The sequence below is a fragment of the Lepisosteus oculatus genome, chromosome 26, assembly GCF_040954835.1.
Source record: "Lepisosteus oculatus isolate fLepOcu1 chromosome 26, fLepOcu1.hap2, whole genome shotgun sequence".
Lineage (NCBI taxonomy): Eukaryota > Metazoa > Chordata > Actinopteri > Semionotiformes > Lepisosteidae > Lepisosteus > Lepisosteus oculatus.
In genome coordinates this window covers 10,841,418-10,862,560 of record NC_090721.1, presented here as the reverse complement: position 1 = coordinate 10,862,560, position 21,143 = coordinate 10,841,418, and the positions used below count along the sequence as shown (strand labels likewise).

Sequence of the window (21,143 nt, the reverse complement as noted above, 5' to 3'; positions counted from 1 at the left end):
CACCAGGGGTGCTGCATAAATGGCTGACCCTGCGCTCTGATCCCAAGCTTCTCTCCCTGTCTGTGTGTCTCATGGAGAGCAAGCTGGGGTCTGCGAAAAGACAAATTCCTCATGCAAGAAATTGTATATGGCCAATAAAGCGATCTTATCTTCTTAAGCCTTCTTTGCATTTAGATATGCTCATCCACTCATAATGCATCCTATACCGTGCCATAGAATCACAAGGCTAGGCAGCTCGTCCTACAGGTGGCCCATTAAAACACATGGTACTATAAAAAACTGCTCCTGCTTCAGTAAAAGGGTGAGGTCATCCCTGCTCTGCCACAGGGGGATCTTTACAGTTACAGCACTCACTGAGCAATACAAACACAAGGGCTGGAAGCTGCCGCCGACGTGCACTTAAAGACATCTGAGATTGCATTTCACAATGCAATTACGGAGATCTTTTACTGCTTTGGCTACGCATTACTGGACAAAGCCATTAAGGCCATCTCCACAGTGCAGGCAGCAGACGCTGGAAGGCTACACTTCACTACTAATGGTGCCCCCCACACCCCCCCCACCCAGACCTCCTGCAGACCCCTGTTTTCAGTGCCAGTTGGGGAAGACTTTGTGAGGCAGTCAGGTGAGGCCACCAGGGCTTGCAAGAGACAAACGGAAAGAGAGAACAGAAGAGATTTTTCAGAGCTCCTCACACAAATCACGATGGAGCCAGTGATGTAGAAAAATGCGTAACAGGGAGCTGTTCTACTTTGAAAACTGCAGTGCAAACCCTTTGTCGTGGCTGGGCTGGCTTCCTCTTTGGCAAACCACAGCACCAGAAACCAGAAACGAAAATGCAACACTAGAGAGTTCAAAATGAACCAGACCCTCCAAAAAAAGGAAACGAATTCCCGATCGTCTTCACTTGATGCTATATGTCACTTTTCTCGTCAACAAGTTGCAGAAGACCCAGCGTTTACGGTAAGCTCTGCTGATGCACACACACCCAGGGCTTGTTAACTACAGTTTCCTCACAGCGTCTGGCACGGTAAAGATCAATACCATCGCGGACGAAAAGGAGAAGCACAAACCACACGCAGGGCGCCCACACTGCTTTCTCCACGGCAACGGGCCGCGCAAGATCTCGACAGGATCTGAGCACTGGGCTGGGCGGGTCCTGCACAGGAAGGGCGTGCTGCATGTGAAATCTAGGCGCGTTCCTCGCCCAGGGCACTGCGCAGGCAGGTGAGTGCAGCTGCTGGGGTTTCTAACCCCGCAACGGGCAGTTTCAGTCTGACAGCTGGTGCGCAAAACCACACAAGAGCTCCGACAAGCTTCTGAACGCGCTTAAGGAATTCCTACTGGGCAAATACATCTTGGGTTCTCTCTTAACAGTTCCTTCAAATATCCTTTTAAGAAAAATGTCTTCTCCTGCTTAAAAACAGGTCATTCAAGCTTCAGTTAAGTTGTATTCAAGTCAACTGCTCATCTGAGCTCTGTGGCCCTGGGTTCTATTCTCAGGTGTCAGTTGTCGACAGATCACAACGTCTGCACCCCCCCGGCACACCGGACAGAGTGGAGCCAGTCCGCCCCCCCCGGCACTCCGGACAGAGTGGAGCCAGTCCGCCCCCCCCGGCACTCCGGACAGAGTGGAGCCAGTCCGCACCCCCCCGGCACTCCGGACAGAGTGGAGCCAGTCCGCACCCCCCCGGCACTCCGGACAGAGTGGAGCCAGTCCGCACCCCCCCGGCACTCCGGACAGAGTGGAGCCAGTCCGCACCCCCCCGGCACTCCGGACAGAGTGGAGCCAGTCCGCCCCCCCCGGCACTCCGGACAGAGTGGAGCCAGTCCGCCCCCCCCGGCACTCCGGACAGAGTGGAGCCAGTCCGCACCCCCCCGGCACTCCGGACAGAGTGGAGCCAGTCCGCACCCCCCCCGGCACTCCGGACAGAGTGGAGCCAGTCCGCACCCCCCCCGGCACTCCGGACAGAGTGGAGCCAGTCCGCACCCCCCCTGGCACTCCGGACAGAGTGGAGCCAGTCCGCACCCCCCCCGGCACTCCGGACAGAGTGGAGCCAGTCCGCACCCCCCCGGCACTCCGGACAGAGTGGAGCCAGTCCGCACCCCCCCGGCACTCCGGACAGAGTGGAGCCAGTCCGCACCCCCCCCCGGCACTCCGGACAGAGTGGAGCCAGTCCGCACCCCCCCTGGCACTCCGGACAGAGTGGAGCCAGTCCGCCCCCCCCCCGGCACTCCGGACAGAGTGGAGCCAGTCCGCACCCCCCCGGCACTCCGGATGGACCGGACCCAGTCCGCACCTCCCCGACAGACCTAAGTCTGGAATATGAAATTAAATACCACAGGATTTTGGCATAACCTGCTCTTCCATGGCTTCATTGGGAAATGAACTGAATGTTGTCATGACAGATCTGCGCTGGGAAATACCGGAGGGTGCGATATTTGACTGAGAGAGGAGATCCCGCCGGTGGCCAGTACCTCAGTGGCCCCGGATCGTTCTTAGCCACAATATTTACAACCCGCATAAACGGAAATGAGATTTGATCCTGCTTTGGAAAGCAGTAAATAACCTGAATCAAATCTTCACCGCTTGCTGTCGCGCAATTCAATTCCAGCAGGTGACTGCCTGGAAGAGTTAAAAAACACTGCAGTTAATCGAACACTGTGGTCTGGAGATAATGGTGAGACTAAAAGGTTTTATTTTGGTCTTGCGCAAAGTTTTCACCTCACAAGTTTCCGAGTGACATCACAAAAAACAACAATGAACGCACGAGAGGAGCTTTATAACCATTAACGGGCCTCTGCTGTTCCACTGATGGAAAAAGAAAGAGGGGAGCTGAGGATCTCACTGGAGCGAGACGCTGGGAAATCTGGCCCGCTGCCACCCTGACTGACAGCAGGCCGGCTTCCAGCAGAGGGACGAGGCGTGAGGGAAGTCAGCTCAACTGGACATACAGGTCCAGTGGTGGACATACAGGCTGTCCAGCACAGCGAAGCTCTACGCTGATTTCACAATGTGTGTGTGTGTGTGTGTGGTGTGTGTGTGTCATGGTATGGCAGCTTCTCCTCGCCTGCAGTTTCCCACAGGCCTGCTCGCTTGACCACGCTCCTCTATGCATTGCCGTGCTGTTCCCATGATGCCCCTGTGCTCACTGTGGTTCACCGTAGTAAAGCATTACCAGGGCCAGCCAAGCGACACACTGCTTCACCTCATCTAGGAGCCGGTTTTAATAGCTCTGCTGTTCCACTCTGTTTTTCAACTTGTTAATTGTTTTTACCCTTAACCTGTATTGTTGGTTTGGTTGTACATTGTACATTGAGAACATTTTGTCAAGTAAAGCGATGTACCGATTGCTCCAAAGTGTGAAGCTTGCGTTTAATTTTTTACCACCGGTATGGTAATTGGTTGCAGTTCTCTCTCGTACACTGAGAAGTGCTCTCTGGAGTGTGGGCACTGGGCCTCTCTCCTCCTGCCCCAGCTCTGACTGGGAGCTGACGCCCTCTGGAGTGCGGGCACTGGGCCTCTCTCCTCCTGCCCCAGCTCTGACTGGGAGCTGATGTCCTCTGGAGTGCGGGCACTGGGCCTCTCTCCTCCTGCCCCAGCTCTGACTGGGAGCTGATGCCCTCTGGAGTGCGGGCACTGGGCCTCTCTCCTCCTGCCCCAGCTCTGACTGGGAGCTGATGCCCTCTGGAGTGCGGGCACTGGGCCTCTCTCCTCCTGCCCCAGGTCTGACTGGGAGCTGATGCCCTCTGGAGTGCGGGCACTGGGCCTCTCTCCTCCTGCCCCAGCTCTGACTGGGAGCTGACGCCCTCTGGAGTGCGGGCACTGGGCCTCTCTCCTCCTGCCCCAGCTCTGACTGGGAGCTGATGCCCTCTGGAGTGCGGGCACTGGGGCTCTCTCCTCCTGCCCCAGCTCTGACTGGGAGCTGATGCCCTCTGGAGTGCGGGCACTGGGCCTCTCTCCTCCTGCCCCAGCTCTGACTGGGAGCTGATGCCCTCTGGAGTGCGGTCACTGGGCCTCTCTCCTCCTGCCCCAGCTCTGACTGGGAGCTGAAGCCCTCTGGAGTGCGGGCACTGGGCCTCTCTCCTCCTGCCCCAGCTCTGACTGGGAGCTGATGCCCTCTGGAGTGCGGGCACTGGGCCTCTCTCCTCCTGCCCCAGCTCTGACTGGGAGCTGATGCCCTCTGGAGTGCGGGCACTGGGCCTCTCTCCTCCTGCCCCAGCTCTGACTGGGAGCTGATGCCCTCTGGAGTGCGGGCACTGGGCCTCTCTCCTCCTGCCCCAGCTCTGACTGGGAGCTGATGCCCTCTGGAGTGCGGGCACTGGGCCTCTCTCCTCCTGCCCCAGCTCTGACTGGGAGCCATCTCCCATGTTCTTTCAGACCACACATGTTTTCACCTCCAGATGTAAGGAGCCACTATGTTTTTTGAAGAACCTGTGGTTTACTGCAAATATCAGGGCATATCATTTTATTCACTTCTGATTTCCATTCTACACTGCCCCTCAGGCACCTCGCCTCCCAGTCCCAAACACAGCAGCCTCACACCTGTTTCCCCCAGCCCTGCGTGTCAGCCTGCCGGGTGAGTGCATGGTCAGGTTACTCTAATGGCAAGCAAATTCAGTTTCTGTTGCCACAGCTAAATTGCTCCCTTGTCTTCATATGGAGAAACTCTATGATGTCATGCCTCACAGTGGAAACCGGTGGCCGTCTCTAGATAAAGGCATGCTCCATGCTGGGCTACTTTTTTGATTTTCCCTTAATTGATCACTTTCCAGACCTAATGTGTCTGAATGTGTTTAATTAATACCGCATATCTGCTTTCACACCCAGCCCTGTGCAGACACACCAGTCACAGTGTCCGGCACCAGCTACTGACAAGAGGCTGTAAAAATCCTAGATGTACAGTACAAAGATCCTTGGCATCTGTCAGCAGTGGCAGACAGACACCTCTCTTGTTCATTTATCCATAAGCAATGACTATTAAATAACAAATCGCAGAGGTTAGTTATATTGGTGGTCTAAAGGAAAGCTTAAGAGTCATGCATGTGTTGCCTAATTGTGTAACCCATGATTTAATCAAAGAAAAGGAAAATTTGGGGCATTTCAATTTAGCAGCTTGCACCACGAAAAGCCTAACTGTCCCTAAGAGTGATGCTGAAGGGAACAGAAGACAAATGGGCTTCCTGCACCCCAGTGCTCAGCGCTCCAGAGAAGCTCTCAACTTAAACCCAGGAGATCGCAGCAAAACCATTTGGATGTGCATTTTCCTTTCTGCTCTCTGCGGGATTAACGTAGATATTCAGGAGACTCACAAAGCTTCCCTTTGGCATATCCTGGTGCATGCAGGGCGAAAGAGGACGAGTGAGTCTGGCAAAGAATGATTAAACCTGCTGGAAACCATTGTGCAGCAAAGTTAGCGCAAAGGATAAGCATAGTAAACACACGGTAAAAGAGTACAAACGCTGTGCAAACTGACAGTTGCTCCAGGAAGCTGTACCATGCAAAATACATGGGAGAAAAGCCCCCAGCAGCGTCTCTGCTCCAGTGGGTGTGTCTGTGGCAGCACTGAACTGGTACCCCACCCGTCACCTGCACACACACACACACACTTCCCTTTGTGCTCACAGCCAGAGCCGGCAGAAGAAATTGCACAGAAAACCATAAAAATAACTTTTCCACCAAACCCGTGCCGAGCAACACGAGTCTTAAAAGCCACATCTGAATAAGATGCAGGGGTGATGAGAGGAATACACACCCCCGTAAATTACAGCACTATGAGATGCTCGGGTGTGTTGCTGAAGAAGCTATTGTGTACAGCGCAGAGGGGATTTAACCAGCTGAGCACAGCTGCAGTAGAAGATCAGTAGATCTAGATTTGTTTTGCAAAAGAAGCCCCCCTTAATTCATTTCCTTCTGTTTGCCTTTCACTCTGCCTTATGAAATTTACACAAGGAGTCCTCCACAGTGATTTCCACCAGACACACAGACACACAACCTTAGCCAGCAGCCCAGGGGAAAGAGAACAGTTCAGAAACTTGGGACTTAATTCTGCAACTACTGAGCGCACCAGAGCAGGTCCTGCATCCGAGTCCCAGGAAAACACACTATAATAAAACAGCTGGGTCCTGCAAGGTTGCAAGTCTGAGTTCAAAGCAGGACCAGACACAGATAAGTCATATTTGAGAATGCAATTCGCCCAAAGGTCTACAATATGTTTAAAGTCGTTTAAATCCACCGAGGCTGCCTAGTACAGAATAAGAAGACGCCAGCTGTCTAACGCCGGATCGGGGAAAAGCCACCTACCATCCAAAGCCCCCGAAGGAAACGCTGCGCTTTCTTCTCAACATCCCTGCTGCTCTCCGGCTCGAGTGTGAGTGCTGGTGCTGCACTCGACTCCGCTATCACCTGCAAACTGCAGCCAGCGGAGAGGCAGGGCCTGGGAGGGAGGGCCGGCTGAAGGCAGCGCCCTCCCCAGCCGACAGCAGGCTGCGAGCAGCCCTCACGGGCTCGCCGACCAGCAGGAAAGGCACACTCACCACTTCCTGAAATGTGCGTGTGCTTTCTGCTGATGGTTCTCCCGTGCTGGCGCTGCCAGAGGCAACAATAAAAACTTCTTTTGGCGGCCACAGGGACTGGCGTCCAGAGCTCAGGTCCCTGCTGCTGCTCCTTGGAGCAGCTCCGGGATCCGGGATCGGAAATCCCCCTGCTCCCTGGCTTTGCTATTTTAGGAGAAGTGCAGCCTGTGATACATTGAGCTCGGGATCTAAAGAGCTGATATATGGGATCGTAAAGAAGTTCTTCAGCAGAGCCGGCACAAGCCAAAAGAACTCAGACAAATACTCTCCACTTTTGCTAATTTACCAGTTCACTAGCGCATGTCTAAGATAAGTGCACAAGTATGTGTGAATAGAGCACAACAGGGTTACTGAAAAACAAAACAACAAAAGAATCCTGAAAGATTTTAATCCTTCTATATAACTACTGTACATGCCTATGTACAGTACAAGCTTTGACTGCACTGTAGTGTAATTTAATCTTTGAAATGTAATCTTGAAAAGGAGCTGCTGGCCTGCCAGAGATATGCACTCAGAGACCAAAGTGAGTACTTTCTCACGTTCTGCACCTTATCACTGCCTCTAATGTTCTCAGCAGACAACTGTTATTATAAAGATTTATTTCAACATTATCCGGCATTATCCGTCTGAGTCTGTGACCAGGACTTCCCAAACAGCAATTCACAGCTCACTGGATAGTAGTATTCTGCTTTTCACCATAGTATCATAGTTTTACAATGCCAGTGTTCACTGCGGGCTCTGCAGTGTGCAGTGCTGTGTGTTCACTGCGGGCTCTGCAGTGTGCAGTGCTGTGTGTTCACTTGGGGCTCTGCAGTGTGCAGTGCTGTGTTCACTGCAGGCTGTGCAGTGTGCAGTGCTGTGTGTTCACTGCGGGCTCTGCGCTGTGTGCAGTGCTGTGTGTTCACTGCGGGCTCTGCCGTGTGCAGTGCTGTGTGTTCACTGCGGGCTCTGCGGTGTGCAGTGCTGTGTGTTCACTGCAGGCTGTGCGGTGTGCAGTGCTGTGTGTTCACTGCAGGCTGTGCGGTGTGCAGTGCTGTGTGTTCACTGCAGGCTGTGCGGTGTGCAGTGCAGTGTTCACTGCAGGCTGTGCAGTGTGCAGTGCTGTGTGTTCAGTTGGGGCTCTGTAGTGTGCAGTGCAGTGCTGTGTTCACTGCGGGCTCTGCGCTGTGCAGTGCTGTGTTCACTGCGGGCTCTGCGCTGTGCAGTGCTGTGTGTTAACTTGGGGCTATGCGTTGTGCAGTGCTGTGTGTTCACTTGGGGCTCTGCAGTGTGCAGTGCTGTGTGTTCACTTGGGGCTCTGCAGTGTGCAGTGCTGTGTGTTCACTTGGGGCTCTGCAGTGTGCAGTGCCATGTGTTCACTGCAGGCTCTGCGGTGTGTTCACTGAGGGCATGTGAAGAAGGGCACATGACTCTTTCAGAGCAAAGGCTGCATAGTTCCACTCCTCCTGGGTGGGCACAAGAGTTACACAAGTCCAGCTGAACTTTACTAGGAGGATTCCTGCTGGAATAACAGTTAAAGTGTCAGGACTGGAGAGGTCGTCTCTTCCCCAGCCTCGCAGGGGGCACTGCCCTCCAACACCAGCCTCAGCATCAAGAGAGCTGTGCCACCCCCAGCGCTGTCTGCTAACAGTGAAGTACCTGCTGCTCGTCACAAAGGACGTGGCTTAGCAGAACAGTCGCTCTGGTGGTTTGACAACAAGCAGAAGAAACCGCATGGAACAGACTTTGTGTCGTCTTGCCTTTACTAAATAGCACGCTGTCACCTCGGCCTCAGGCTCTCGAAATACGGGGCTGCCAGTGACATCACTCATCGCCGAACTCCAGCTCAGGAGAGGGGGCGCCAGCCACCCGCTGACCCGAGCATGCCCCGAGTCACCCTGCACCCCTCCAAGCAGTGCAGAGCTGGGTCCGAGCATGAGGCGGCAGGAGCTGTACCCAGGGGGCTTCTCTCTGTGAAGCGAGCAGCTCAGGGACCTCGGCTGCACTGACACTCAAGAGCACACGAGTCCCACGGTCTATTTCTGAAGCGCTTTGTTTATGCTATCTGGTGAGGTTGCAGTTTCCAGTCAAAAGCCATGAGTGCAAAATATAGCATTCTGAGGCGGCAGGGTGTGTCTGAGTTCACAGAGAGGTGCAGAAGGTCAGAGGAAACTCTCACACCTCACACAGCTTATCAGCATCCCTGGGGCTGTTTTGCAGTGAAAACAGTTATCTCTAGCAAAAGTATGCTGAAGGCTGTTTCACCTCCAAGTTTGTTATTCAATTTTAAAAATCACATAAGAATACAGTATTAACAGAGATCCATCAAAAGTGAAAGTAGCAGGCTCAATTGCTGCAAGTGCAATCACAAAAAAAAGCTTTCTGACTATACAAATGATGCCCGGATATTTATCAAAGGTAGAATGAACGGAGCTGGTATTGCACACAACCTCACAGATGGTCTGGACTGCTGTTCTGCTCTGCACCATGGTGCGCTGCATTGCTCATTCCTGCCAATAGGGGGCAGACTGATCCAGAGCACAGAGGCACAGCTGCAGGGAGCGTGATGCCTCTGCCCCCTTATCCAACCAGCTTTCAAATGGAAAGTACAGGAATGCAGCGGCTGCCCCTAGACCAATATCCAGGTCACTAAAACGGAAAATGGATTGCTTGGGCACAGTGCCACCACAACACTTCAGTCAGGCTCCCCGCTTGGCATCTGGAAGATCTTACATGGTGCTCAGACTCCCCTGTTATCAGAGCTCCATTAATCCCACTTCTCTCTCATTTCACCGTTTCCCCAAGGATACCTCACAGCTGAGCTGACCTCCCGAGCTCTATCGGTGCAAGAGGAGGATGGGACGATACAAGTGCTCAGGATCCTGAGACGTTATTGGCGAGATGATAAATACGATCAATAAATTACTAATATGCAAAGAAGCAGCAAAGGTTGAACTGTTTGCTGCCTTGCTTACGTTCTTACTGAGTTTTCACAGAAAAGGCATAATCTTCCCTGTGCTTTCACTGCACTATAATGCGCTGATACCACAATTATAACATTCAGTCTGTTTGATGAGCAGAAATTAAAAGGCACATCTTTGCAATGACTTAAAAAAATATATATTTTTGAAATCTAGCGCTGCTCTGCAAAGCATAGTTATGGTTCAATGCGGCAGTCAAAACGATCCTCTTTTTAGACTGTGGTTAGAATCAAGCAACATTACAAGAAGTGGTTATAGATTTCTCTCCTCATTAATCAGCTCAAAGCTCTACAACTGCATCACTGCAGATGCATTAAAGAGGCTGGACATTTGCAGGAAGACTTCAAAATGCTGGCTTGTGTGCTGATCGATCAAACATAGGAACGTACAGGGCAAGTGGAAGGAAGCAGCAAGCAAGAATATCAGATGTTCTTTACTGACCAGACATAGGAAAATACAGCTGTTAAGGCGGTATGCTGAGGCATGGACAAGGCAGTGCAGTGAGGCAGGGCAGGAGAGGAGACGAGGCAGGGCTGTGAGGCAGGGCAGGAGAGGAGACAAGGCAGGGCAGGAGAGGAGGCAGGAGATGAGATGAGTCAGTGCTGTGAGGCAGGGCAGGAGAGGAGACAAGGCAGGGCTGTGAGGAGGGGCAGGAGAGGAGGCAGGAGACGAGACGAGTCAGTGCTGTGAGGCAGGGCAGGAGAGGAGACAAGGCAGGGCAGGAAAGGAGGCAGGAGACGAGACAAAGCAGTGCCGTGAGGCAGGGCAGGAGAGGAGACAAGGTAGGGCTGTGAGGCGGGGCAGGAGAGGAGGCAGGGCTGTGAGGCAGAGCAGGAGAGGAGATGAGGCAGAGCTGTGAGGCGGGGCAGGAGAGGAGACGAGGCAGGGCAGGAAAGGAGGCAGGAGACGAGACGAAGCAGGGCTGTGAGGCAGAACAGAAGAGCAGACGAGGCAGGGCTGTGAGGCGGGGCAGGAGAGGTGACGAGGCAGGGCAGAAGAGGAGTTTAGGCAGAGCTGTGAGGCAGGGCAGGAGAGGAGACGAGGCAGAGCAGGAGAGGAGAGAAGGAAGGGCTGTGAGGCGGGGCAGGAGAGAAGACGAGGCAGGGCTATGAGGCAGGTGGGATTGTTTTTGTCAGTTGGCTGGCAACATCTTGGGAAGTGCTGCATTTTTTCACTTTGAAAACAAATGCCACGTTTGAAGACACGGATCGCTGCCTCTCCTGCCTCAGCGGCTCCACTCATTTCCTCCTTCTCTAGAGGCTGCGCAGACGCGGCTGGAGCCTCTGCAGCTCGTTCCGCTCACACAGCCCCTCACCACAGGATCCTGCTGGATGGCTGCACACACACGCCCACACACACCCACGCTCAGCACGGAGAGCCGGCTGTACTATTGTCTACCATCGTGTGCGCTGCCTGTCCTCAACAGCTTCACTGCAGTCTTCAGATTTTCTTGTTCTTTCAGAAAATAAAGCATGTTATTATTTCGCCTGCTTCAATGAGGTGTCATCAATTCCTTTTTGAATCAAAAATCCTCTTTTTGCTAAAGCTGCACGTTAATGAGAGCAGATAAGCAGAGAGTCAGGTAGGCAGATGGCAGGCAGGTCATTAATGCACAAAGGCAATATGGCAGAATAGCGAAGGCTGGCTGCGTTTTAAAGACCCGAGTTGGACTCAGACACTGAAACAAGCTGCAGCTCTTTGCACTGCCCTTGTAATTACACTACGAAGAAACAGACCACAGGTCAGACCACACCCAAGGGCAACAAAAGGGAATCCCAGCATCAGCTGGAGGACTCAGTTACCACAGCCCCCAAGTGAGAAACAACCAGAGCTCACATGTGCAGCTTGAATCGCACTTCCTGGGTTTCCAAACCGGCACATTAACCAGGTCTGCCCTTGCTTTCAGTCAAGCATATGCGCCGACAGTCATGACAAACTGCGAGGCCGCAACACAGCCATCCCAATACCTCCAGCTACGTTACCTATAGGCCTGCACACGGAGGTCTGGTCTGCTACTAGTTTACAGTCCTGGGGAAGTTTCCCCACTTTCCAAATATTTTGGCAGGACAGTAACTGCCCCAGGAAAGGGCAGTGAAACCTCACATTTAAATGTAACAGGCACTGATCTCGCCAGGAGCACATCACTCGCCTTACAACATTTAGCACTGAGAATCAACACAGCCTGTTTGCACATCTTCACCGCAGCGTTTACCTAGACCCAAGTCAAACTTGCCAAAACCTCTCCTACAGTGGATAAGCCTCGCAATGGTTTGCTTTCCTGGGTTGTGCTACAGCAATGCCGATTTACAGCCGTAAAACTTTACGCCTCAAGGTTTTAGTCAAGAACATCCTGCACGGTCGACACGCTTCGTTTAAACCGAAACGAGCAATTACTTTTAAAGCCTTTCTTTACCTTATGAAATACTGCACCGAGTGTAAATCTGAAAAGGGAAATATTAGGTAACAAGTATAAACTGGTATAATTAAGAGAGATATTTTTTAACATGAATGGCCTTAAGTGCAGCGCTACAGCGTCCTAAGCAGCAAAAACACATTAGGATGAACCGCTTACGGCGGTGTTTTCCGGGGAATACAGAAGCTCAACACTGGGCGTTTTTTCAGTAGAGCTGAAACGGCAAAACGCTTACTTTACAATCCGCGTGTTTGTGCCGCAGGTACACAAATGCGTCTTTAAAACCATCGGGTTTCGGCTTCCTCTTCTCCACGCTTCCCACGCAGTCCGTTAATGGTTTTTTTAAACAGTTTAATGTAATAAGTTTCCCAGGGCTGAACGCCCGTCGCCTCTCGCTCTCCGCCAGTTTCCGCGGCGGCGGGGCGATGGCCGCCCCCTGGGAGACGGACAGCGGCCAGTCACCGGCCTGGAGATCGTGACAAACTCTCGGCCTGCTGGGCGGTGGGTGTTGAGAGATACCATACTCCAGAAATCCAGAAATGGGCACTCCCTCAACGTGTGTGCGCGCTTGTGTATGTGTGTGTTGGGGGGGGGGTTGTTTGTACAACAAACTAAAACCTTTTTGAATTGAAACCTTCAGGGAAAAGAACGAAGGAACAATTCTGGACATATAAAGATATTTAAAAATTCCTCCAGGACAGGTCTTTAAGGAGTAAACAGGAGGACAAATCTGCGAAAATCTGGATTAAAGGTCACCCTATGGGTGTTGCGTCGCCATGGATACCCTGTCTCTGAAGGAAGTGCCTTCCTTCATTCTGGAAGCAGGGCCCAGCCTGGTCCAGGCTACCGCAGTGCCCTGCCAGCTACCCTACTGGCACTTTGCTAGAGATACCCAGCCCAGGAGAAAAAAATCACAGTTCCCTAGGAAACGGGGGGCACGTTGACCAGCAGGTTTGCAGGAAACTCGTTTATAACCACCACGCCCTCAGCAGGGGAACGACTCCCTGGACACATCCCTCGTCCACAGACAAGAACCCGGCCCCGCTGCGGCGCGGAACCGCTGACGTTTCTCAACTCCCAGTGCCGCCGGCGAGGAGTCACGTCCACGGCGGCTCCAGTGAGATGCAGCCCCGCTGGCTGGGCTCTGCGCTGTCCGCCATGAGCTGCCTGTCAAGCTCAGGGCTAGCAGGGCTATCGGCTTCTCAGCAAAACACCGGGCAAAGGTCATAAAGCACAATGCCGTCTCTGGGAAGAGACGCAACAGGCATGTCATTCAAATACCCATCCCCAAGGGATGCACCAATCATGAAGCAGGAGTGGGGCCGGAGCAGATCAGGAGCTGGTTCAGACACAGAAGTCCCATGCTAATCTATCTATAGTAGCCATGCTATGATATACAGAGCAGTCTGTTACAATTATTATGAAATCAATGTAATTGCTTTTGATTTCACCTTTGAATCAATGGCATTAGTCACTTGTGCCAGGTGGGAGCTTGTCCTTTTTGACCCTGAGCAAGCCTATCGATAGTCTTCATTGATTGGACGATTAACAATTGATATGTTGAGGTTGGCAGCAGCCGTATCTCCCTGCAGGTCTCAACTGGCAGCCCTCTGGAGCTCAGCGGGTGTGAGCCTGGTCAGTACCTGGATGGGAGACCTCCTGGGAAAAACTAAGGTTGCTGCTGGAAGAGGTGTTAGTGGGAGCAGCAGGGGGGCACTCACCCTGCGGTCTGTGTGGGTCCTAATGCCCCAGTATATTGGCGGAGACACTATACTTCAGTGGGCGCCATCTTTCGGATTAGACGTTAAACCGAGGTCCTGACTCTCAGTGGTCATCAAAGATCCCCGGGCATTTCTCGCTAAAAGTAGGGAGTTATCCTGGTGTCCGGGCCTAATTTCCCCCCTTGGCCTTTACTGTGGCCTCCAAACTGTCCTCATGTATGATTGGCTTGTACTTGCCCTGCAATGGACTGGCGTCCCATCCAGGGTGTACCCTGCCTTGTGCCTGTTGCTTGCTGGGTAGGCTCCGGCTTCCCGCGACACCGTATGGTATAGAGCGGTTTGGTAACTGACATGACATCTTGAGGTTGAGGTTAGTGCAGATGTGTGTAAAGCACTGTGCAGCTCAGCACAGAGAGACCACGGCAGGGCACGCAGTTCGTGACGCTTGTGACAGCCGCTGAGGGGAACCCGCCACACAGAGAAGAGAAGGGGAGGTGTGTGCTGTACGTGATGGCTCTGGGCCGGGGCCTGTCCTTGCCTGGTCCCCGTGACGGCGCGGCAGCAGACGGGGCCGCCTGAGCCGAGCCCCCGCCGACACATGCCACCTTCAAAGTCCCTATTGATCCTCCGCTGAGCGCGGGGGCAGGACCTGCCAGAGCCAATCAAGCCGAAGCAAAGCCGCGGCTGTAACTTTGAAAGCTCTGGGGGAGAGCGGAGGCGAGCGCCCGACACGGGGGCAGGAGAACAGCAGCCGAGGGCAGGGGCGCCGCCCCCGAGCTCGGCAGGCCTGCTGTCGTCCTGCTCCTGTGCACGGCTGTGTCTCGGGCTCCGGCTCCGGCTGATCTCTCAGCTCCCTCGCCACACCCACCAGCAAATCTCGGCTTCAGGTTTACAACGCGTGGAGCCCATGCTGATTTGAAACTCCCAAAAGATGTCATGCCAGTCAGCTCACTGGTGTCAGAAAACCACATGCTTCCCTTCCTCCAGAGGGCACTCTCTGCCTCCTGCCATGCTTCACAGCTATTTAACACATATTATTCAATTGAATTGCTGTTTAGGAACAGATATCAATTAATCAATCAGTATTTTATATGCCATAGCTCCCTTTGCAAGAAACTCCACAGGTCCAGCGAACAAATTTACATGGACTCCTAAAGGCAAATCACTAGATCAATTTACTGAACCCTGGTCACTGGATAGGCAAATTGACTACAGATGCAAATAATAACATTACTTTCTACTGCATGTTTCATGTCTGGCACAATGGCTTCCAGTAAAATGAAGAAATCAGATCTGGGTGTCTTGCCCAGGTACAGCCCATTAACACAAGCTCTGTGCCAGGAGAAAAACACACCCCTGTCTTTGTAACAGGCTTGCTTGCATGTGAGCCTGCACCTCTCTCACTCTCTCTCACTCTCCCTGGAGCCCCAGACCCACGGTCACTCCTCTCTCTCTCTCTCACTCTCCCTGGAGCCCCAGACCCACAGTCACTCCTGTCTCTCACTCTCTCTCACTCTCCCTGGAGCCCCAGACCCACAGTCACTCCTGTCTCTCTCTCTCTCACTCTCCCTGGAGCCCCAGACCCACGATCACTCCTCTCACTCTCTCTCACTCTCCCTGGAGCCCCAGACCCACGGTCACTCCTCTCTCTCACTCTCTCACTCTCCTTGGAGCCCCAGACCCACAGTCACTCCCGTCTCTCACTCTCTCTCACTCTCCCTGGAGCCCCAGACCCACGGTCACTCCCCTCTCTCACTCTCTCACTCTCCCTGGAGCCCCAGACCCACGGTCACTCCTCTCTCTCACTCTCTCACTCTCCTTGGAGCCCCAGACCCACAGTAACTTCTGTCTCTCACTCTCTCTCACTCTCCCTGGAGCCCCAGACCCACAGTCACTCCCCTCTCTCACTCTCACTCTCCCTGGAGCCCCAGACCCACAGTCACTCCTGTCTCTCACTCTCTCACTCTCCCTGGAGCCCCAGACCCACAGTCACTCCTGTCTCTCACTCTCTCACTCTCCCTGGAGCCCCAGACCCACAGTCACTCCTCTATCTCACTCTCCCTGGAGCCCCAGACCCACGGTCACTCCTCTCTCTCACTCTCCCTGGAGCCCCAGACCCACAGTCACTCCTCTCTCTCACTCTCACTCTCCCTGGAGCCCCAGACCCACGGTCACTCCTGTCTCTCACTCTCACTCTCATGGAGCTTGTAAAGTATCAGAGAAATAAAAAAGCACATGTTGTTTTGCAGATTTTCACAGCTACGGAAGAACAGGGATATACTGTAAAGCAATCAAGGGCATTCCTTAAAACGTAGTGCTAACAATGGCTAAACAGCATCTTGGAAAGCAAGATAATACTGGCCCATTACCACCAAATAAGCCAGACCCTTACTGGGACCATGAGGTATGAGCACCTCAGTACAAACTACAGCCTTCTGCTCAGACACAATTCCTCCATCTATGGCTCCTTACTAAACACAGCACAAGACATGTTAGCAAGTTGCATTGCATGTGGTAGATCACAAAGATGAAGAACCAGCAGCAATATTAGATCCGACTTCCGTTTTAAACCCCCCTTTCAGTAAGTTCAAGTAAATTCATTATGAAGTTCAGATCTTTCCTTATTACTTGCAAAGAGGTTAATCGTACATCTCACAGGAAGTTCTAAATGCTTTGAAGTCCTCTGGTGATGTAACAAATCTCAGACCCTTTCTGAGACACAGGCACTGAGGAACCGAATCAAAGCATACTTGAGGGTAACAAAGCAAAAGCCAATGACTTGGTTTGAGATCAATGAACAACTTCAAGATATAAAACACCTCAAACGCAGCAAATTCTAACTTGATCCTAATTAATATTCCTAACAATTAAGGTCACTAAAAACACCATAAAAGGGAAGAAGCATGCCTTCAGAGGGACAGCTCCTCAACTATTAATACGTCTGTCATCAAACATTATACCACGTCACAGACAAACAGCAAACACACAGGAGTTAAATGCCCCAGTATCTTCACAACATCCTATCATGCTGTATTAGTCTAATTAGAGATTTTAGTTTCATCTTGCAGAGCAATTGAGCATGCAGATCCCTTGCCACAGTTGTCTTTATCTGTTATGAGCTGTAGAACACAACAAGAGATTGCATTTACAAGATACCACGCAGCAACAGTTTAATTCAATGGGAGAGAGCATGCACCACGTCTAATATTACAACAAACACATTTTTTTGTAAAAAATGTTAAGATATTTTTGCTTCCTTTTTTTTTTTGATCAGTGGAGTTTTAAATCTTGCCTTGTCTCCTCGGCTGTCCCTTTGCCCACTGGAGTCACTGGAGTGAACATTTCTGCACAACTGCCTGGTGCAACATGAGAGATGCAGCTAAAGAGAGGAGAGAAAGAGAGAGAGAGAGACAGAAACGAAGAGAGAGGGAGAGGGAGAGGGAGGGGGAGGGCAGAGAGAGGGAGAGCACGGGAGTGGGGGTGGCGGAGAGAGAGAGGGGGATGAGATGAGTCAGGAGAGGAGGAAAGCAGGAATAAGGAGTCCTGCAGAGAGAGAGAGGAAGGGAGAAGAAAGGTGGGCTCACAGAGAGAGTTCAAAGGAGAGGAGAGACGTGAAGAGAGGGAGAGAGGTCTTTCTGCTCTCTCTGGAGCGGGGCGGCTGTTGCAATATGATAACTGTGTTGATTTAATGAGGTTAGATGTATGATTTTATTACCCTTTACTGCCCTTCTGCTGAAATGGCTTCTTCAATAGCCCGCAGCACCATTAGCACCAGCAGTGACGAGAGGGGCGTCACCACTGTGCAATAGGAACACAAGCTGTCCTGCCGGGCGGCTCTGCCACCCCACTCAACTTTGGGACACATTTACTGCCCGGCTGGTTTAAATAGGGAGCTCTAATTACCAGTAGCAGCCTTGACAAAAATTTCACCTGTAACAAAACACTGAGCACAAAGCAGAGCACGCACAAACATACATTTCCGCTCCAGCCTAGCCCTGTGTCAATTAATCAGCCTTAAAAATGTGGCTGAGAGACTTCATCTGTGTAAAGAAGCATCTTGCATTCTCTCTTAAAATTTCTTGATTAGCACTTCTGTCCCCCAACAGTGATCATCTAGTGCCGTTGTGCTTTTGACACCGGTATGATTGCCTCCTCTCTCCTGAATTATCTTTATTGTATACATCACCTTTAAAAGCAATCATCCCAGCGGCTTCACACTCCACTGGGAGGGTTGGGTGTCACAATTGCAGGGCAGTGCAGGTGGTTATCGAGTAGCTAAACAGAGTGTTATCACTGTGCAGATGGTAGCCTCATATCTCCCTTCTCTCAAACAGAGCATTTACACACAGGGCTCCAGCAAGGACACAGCACTGACTGGGGGCCAGCGAACGACGGACAAAATAACAGCCCAGAGGCACGCAACACCAATCTGGAACATCCATGCTGTTATTTTCCAAGAGCCACAAAGAGCCTCCAGGTGCAGTTGAACCAGCTTTCTGCTCCTCCAGTCCATTTAGCACCAAGACATTTCACTTCCTCTGCAGGCTCAAGGCTGTGGAGCACAGTGGCCAGCATTCCGATGTTGCCTAGGAAACCCCTCCTGAGCCGCGGGTGCTGCATCGGTCTGTTCTGCCTGTGATGTTTTCTGTTCCTTTAAACAACAACTCTCCAGCAGCTGTATCACCCTGCAACTCACAACTGGCAGCCCCCTGAAGCTCAGCAGGTGTGAGCGTGGATGGGAGACCTCCTGGGAAAGCTAAGGTTGCTGCTGGAAGAGGTGTTGGTGGGGCCAGCAGGGGGCGCTCACCCTGCGGTCTGTTTGGGTCCTAATGCCCCAGTATAGTGACGGGGACACTATACTGTAAAAAGGCACCGTCCTTTGGGTGAGACATAAAACCGAGGTCCTGACTCTCTGTGGTCATTTAAAATACCAGGGCGTTTCTCTAAAAGAGTAGAGGTGTTACCCTGGTGTCCTGGCCAAATTTCCCCCTGACCTTTACCAATCATGGCCTCCCAATAATCCCCATCTCTGAACTGGCTTCATCACTCTGCTCTCCTCCCCACTGAGAGCTGGTGTGTGGGGAGCGTTCTGGTGCACTATGGCTGTCGTCACATCATCCAGGTGGGGCTGCACACTAGTGGTGGTGGAGGGGATCCCCATTACCTGTAAAGCGCTTTGAGTGGAGTGTCCAAAAAAGGGCTTTGTATGTGTAATTCATTATTATTATTATTATTATTATTATTATTATAATTATTATTATGTGGAGGGTTGCTGCTGTTCAGGCAATCTTGTGTGGTCTTTACCCCAAGATAGATGGGCCTGCCTGTCTTTCCCACTACACTTCTGCACCCACAGTCTACATAGCAGCCTCGTGCATGAACTTCTGCATCTCGCCCTGCACGATCCTCACAGCCAGTCTGCACCTGCCCCTGATGTGTTTGTGCCTGCTCTGTCTCAGGCTTGGTGTTGTGTCCTGGTGGCCTTATCTCTGCGCAGGGACTGTACCTGTGGGCGGAGCGCGGGTCTGCTCTGCTGGCGATGTGGTGCTGGCTGGGGGAGTACAGCCACTGGAACGCTGTCAGCGTCCTCTCCTCTATCTTAAACCTCCCCTCTTTCACGTACCTGCAAGGAAGCAAACATTGCAAACTGACTTACCATCTAGTATCACTTGAATGATATCGCTCAGACCCAACACAAGCTAGTTTGTGCAAATCCTTCACATCCTGCTTTCCTTTGTTTACTACTTCCTGGGTCATCACCCCAATCTGTAGTTACCCCTATATACTCCTTCTGTATACTACTCAATTCTCAGTCCAAGCTCTTGTATTTCCTACCACCACCAATGCCTACCTCCTACAATTTGAGAATCAGTATTTTATGAAAAAGAACTTTATTACAAGTCTTCTGAAAATCTAAATACACCATATCATAGGATTCAACATGGATTTAGAAAGGCAGGTCTTGTCTAACCAGCTTTATCGTCTGGTGTCTGACAGCACTGCAATCAGATTCAATTTTCTCCTCCTGTAAGATGAGCTGAGAGGCTGTGCTTGACATGCCTCACACAGAGCTGCCCACCGGGCTCTGAGAGGCTCTGAGTGTGCTTCACAATGCCCCAGACAGCTCTCAGAGTCGGAATTGCTGGCACCCCACAGCAGAAGAGGCAGGTCATCAACTCTTTAAATGCTTCCTAATGACCTCTTCACTCCTGCCTGGAGCTGTGAAACGCAGTCTCATTAAAACACCAACGCGCCCACTGACAGCACTGTTTTGAACGTTAGGGACATTCAGCTCTGAAGGTACCCCGACGCTCTGTTTAATGACAATGATCTCTGATTGAACTTGAACAGAGAGGGATTCCTGCTGGAAAAGAAATCAGCTTGGCATCACAAGATACTAAAAATCCCAGGCAGAACTGTGGAGGGTGCAGTCGGTAGGTAGGTACAGTAGGTCCCTTTTCAGGCCTTCAAGGCCCTTGGGGAATGGGTGGCAAGGGCCACCATTTTTCTTTGACCACTGGAGGTGGAGGTGAGGTGGTCAGCATCACACTCTGGCCGGCCTGTCACCCCCAGAAGGATTAACCCCCAGTACTCACTTGGAAAGCAGGCTGAGTGGACCTGGGAGTCATCTGGAAGGAATCAGAGCAAGCTCTATCACTTGCCCCTACCTGGGATTGAACACAGGTACCCACCTTCCGGACAGGAGCTAGACACCCTTGCCATCTCAGCTACCACAGCTCCCCTGACTCTGTATTCTCTCTGTTTTCTGTTTGCCCTGTTTTTACTGCAGAGGGCAGGGCATCATCTGATGTAGCGCAGCTGTGATGTAAGTTGACGTGAGTGTGGCTGTGATGTCATTGATGTAGCGCAGCTGTGATGTAAGTTGACGTGAGTGTGGCTGTGATGTCATTGATGTAGCACAGCTGTGATGTAAGTTGACGTGAGTGTGGCTGTGATGTCATTGATGTAGCGCAGCTGTGATGTAAGTTGACGTGAGTGTGGCTGTGATGTCATTGATGTAGCGCAGCTGTGATGTAAGTTGACGTGAGTGTGGCTGTGATGTCATTAATGTAGCGCAGCTGTGATGTACTGTAAGTTGATGTGAGTGCAGCAGTGATGTAATTAATGTAATTGATGTTCAATAGCATCTGGCATTTAGAACAGTATTTCTGAATCTCTCTCTATATCCACAGGCAAGGTCTTGCAAACCTTGATTTAAACTGCAAACTGAATGTTATCTTGTGTCACTCATTACAAGAACCCGTTAGCCAATGTGCTATAGCACAGATAAATCAGATGATTTATAGATGAAAACTTAGAATTCAACCATCTGCTAATGTCATAGACGTGCATATAAGACAGAAAAACATTATTTTGTTTTCCCAAACCCCAGACCACATTGCTGTATTTGCGACTAGTAGTGAAATGTGTATCTGGTAAATTTTCGCAGTAGCCTCTTGTAGAGTCAAACGC

The 21,143-nt window shown here is 51.7% G+C and overlaps 1 protein-coding gene across 4 annotated transcripts in view; it reads right to left on the bottom strand.

The window, feature by feature from the left end:
- rap1gap2a (RAP1 GTPase activating protein 2a) overlaps positions 1-19,289 on the bottom strand; it is a 100,548-nt gene extending 81,259 nt beyond the window's left edge. Inside the window, exon 1 of one of the 4 annotated variants that reach the window (XM_069184193.1) lies at positions 19,177-19,289. Coding sequence is in view for 3 of the 4 variants with exons in the window: in XM_069184183.1 (XP_069040284.1) it covers positions 12,185-12,237 (53 nt within the window). In the remaining variant the exon portion in view is untranslated. Of the gene's footprint in view, positions 1-6,304; positions 6,452-12,184; positions 12,286-16,962; positions 17,203-19,176 lie in introns of those variants that run through there. The other 3 variants (XM_069184184.1, XM_069184183.1, XM_069184185.1) reach the window with 3 other exon arrangements.
- Between the last annotated feature and the right edge of the window lie 1,854 nt (positions 19,290-21,143).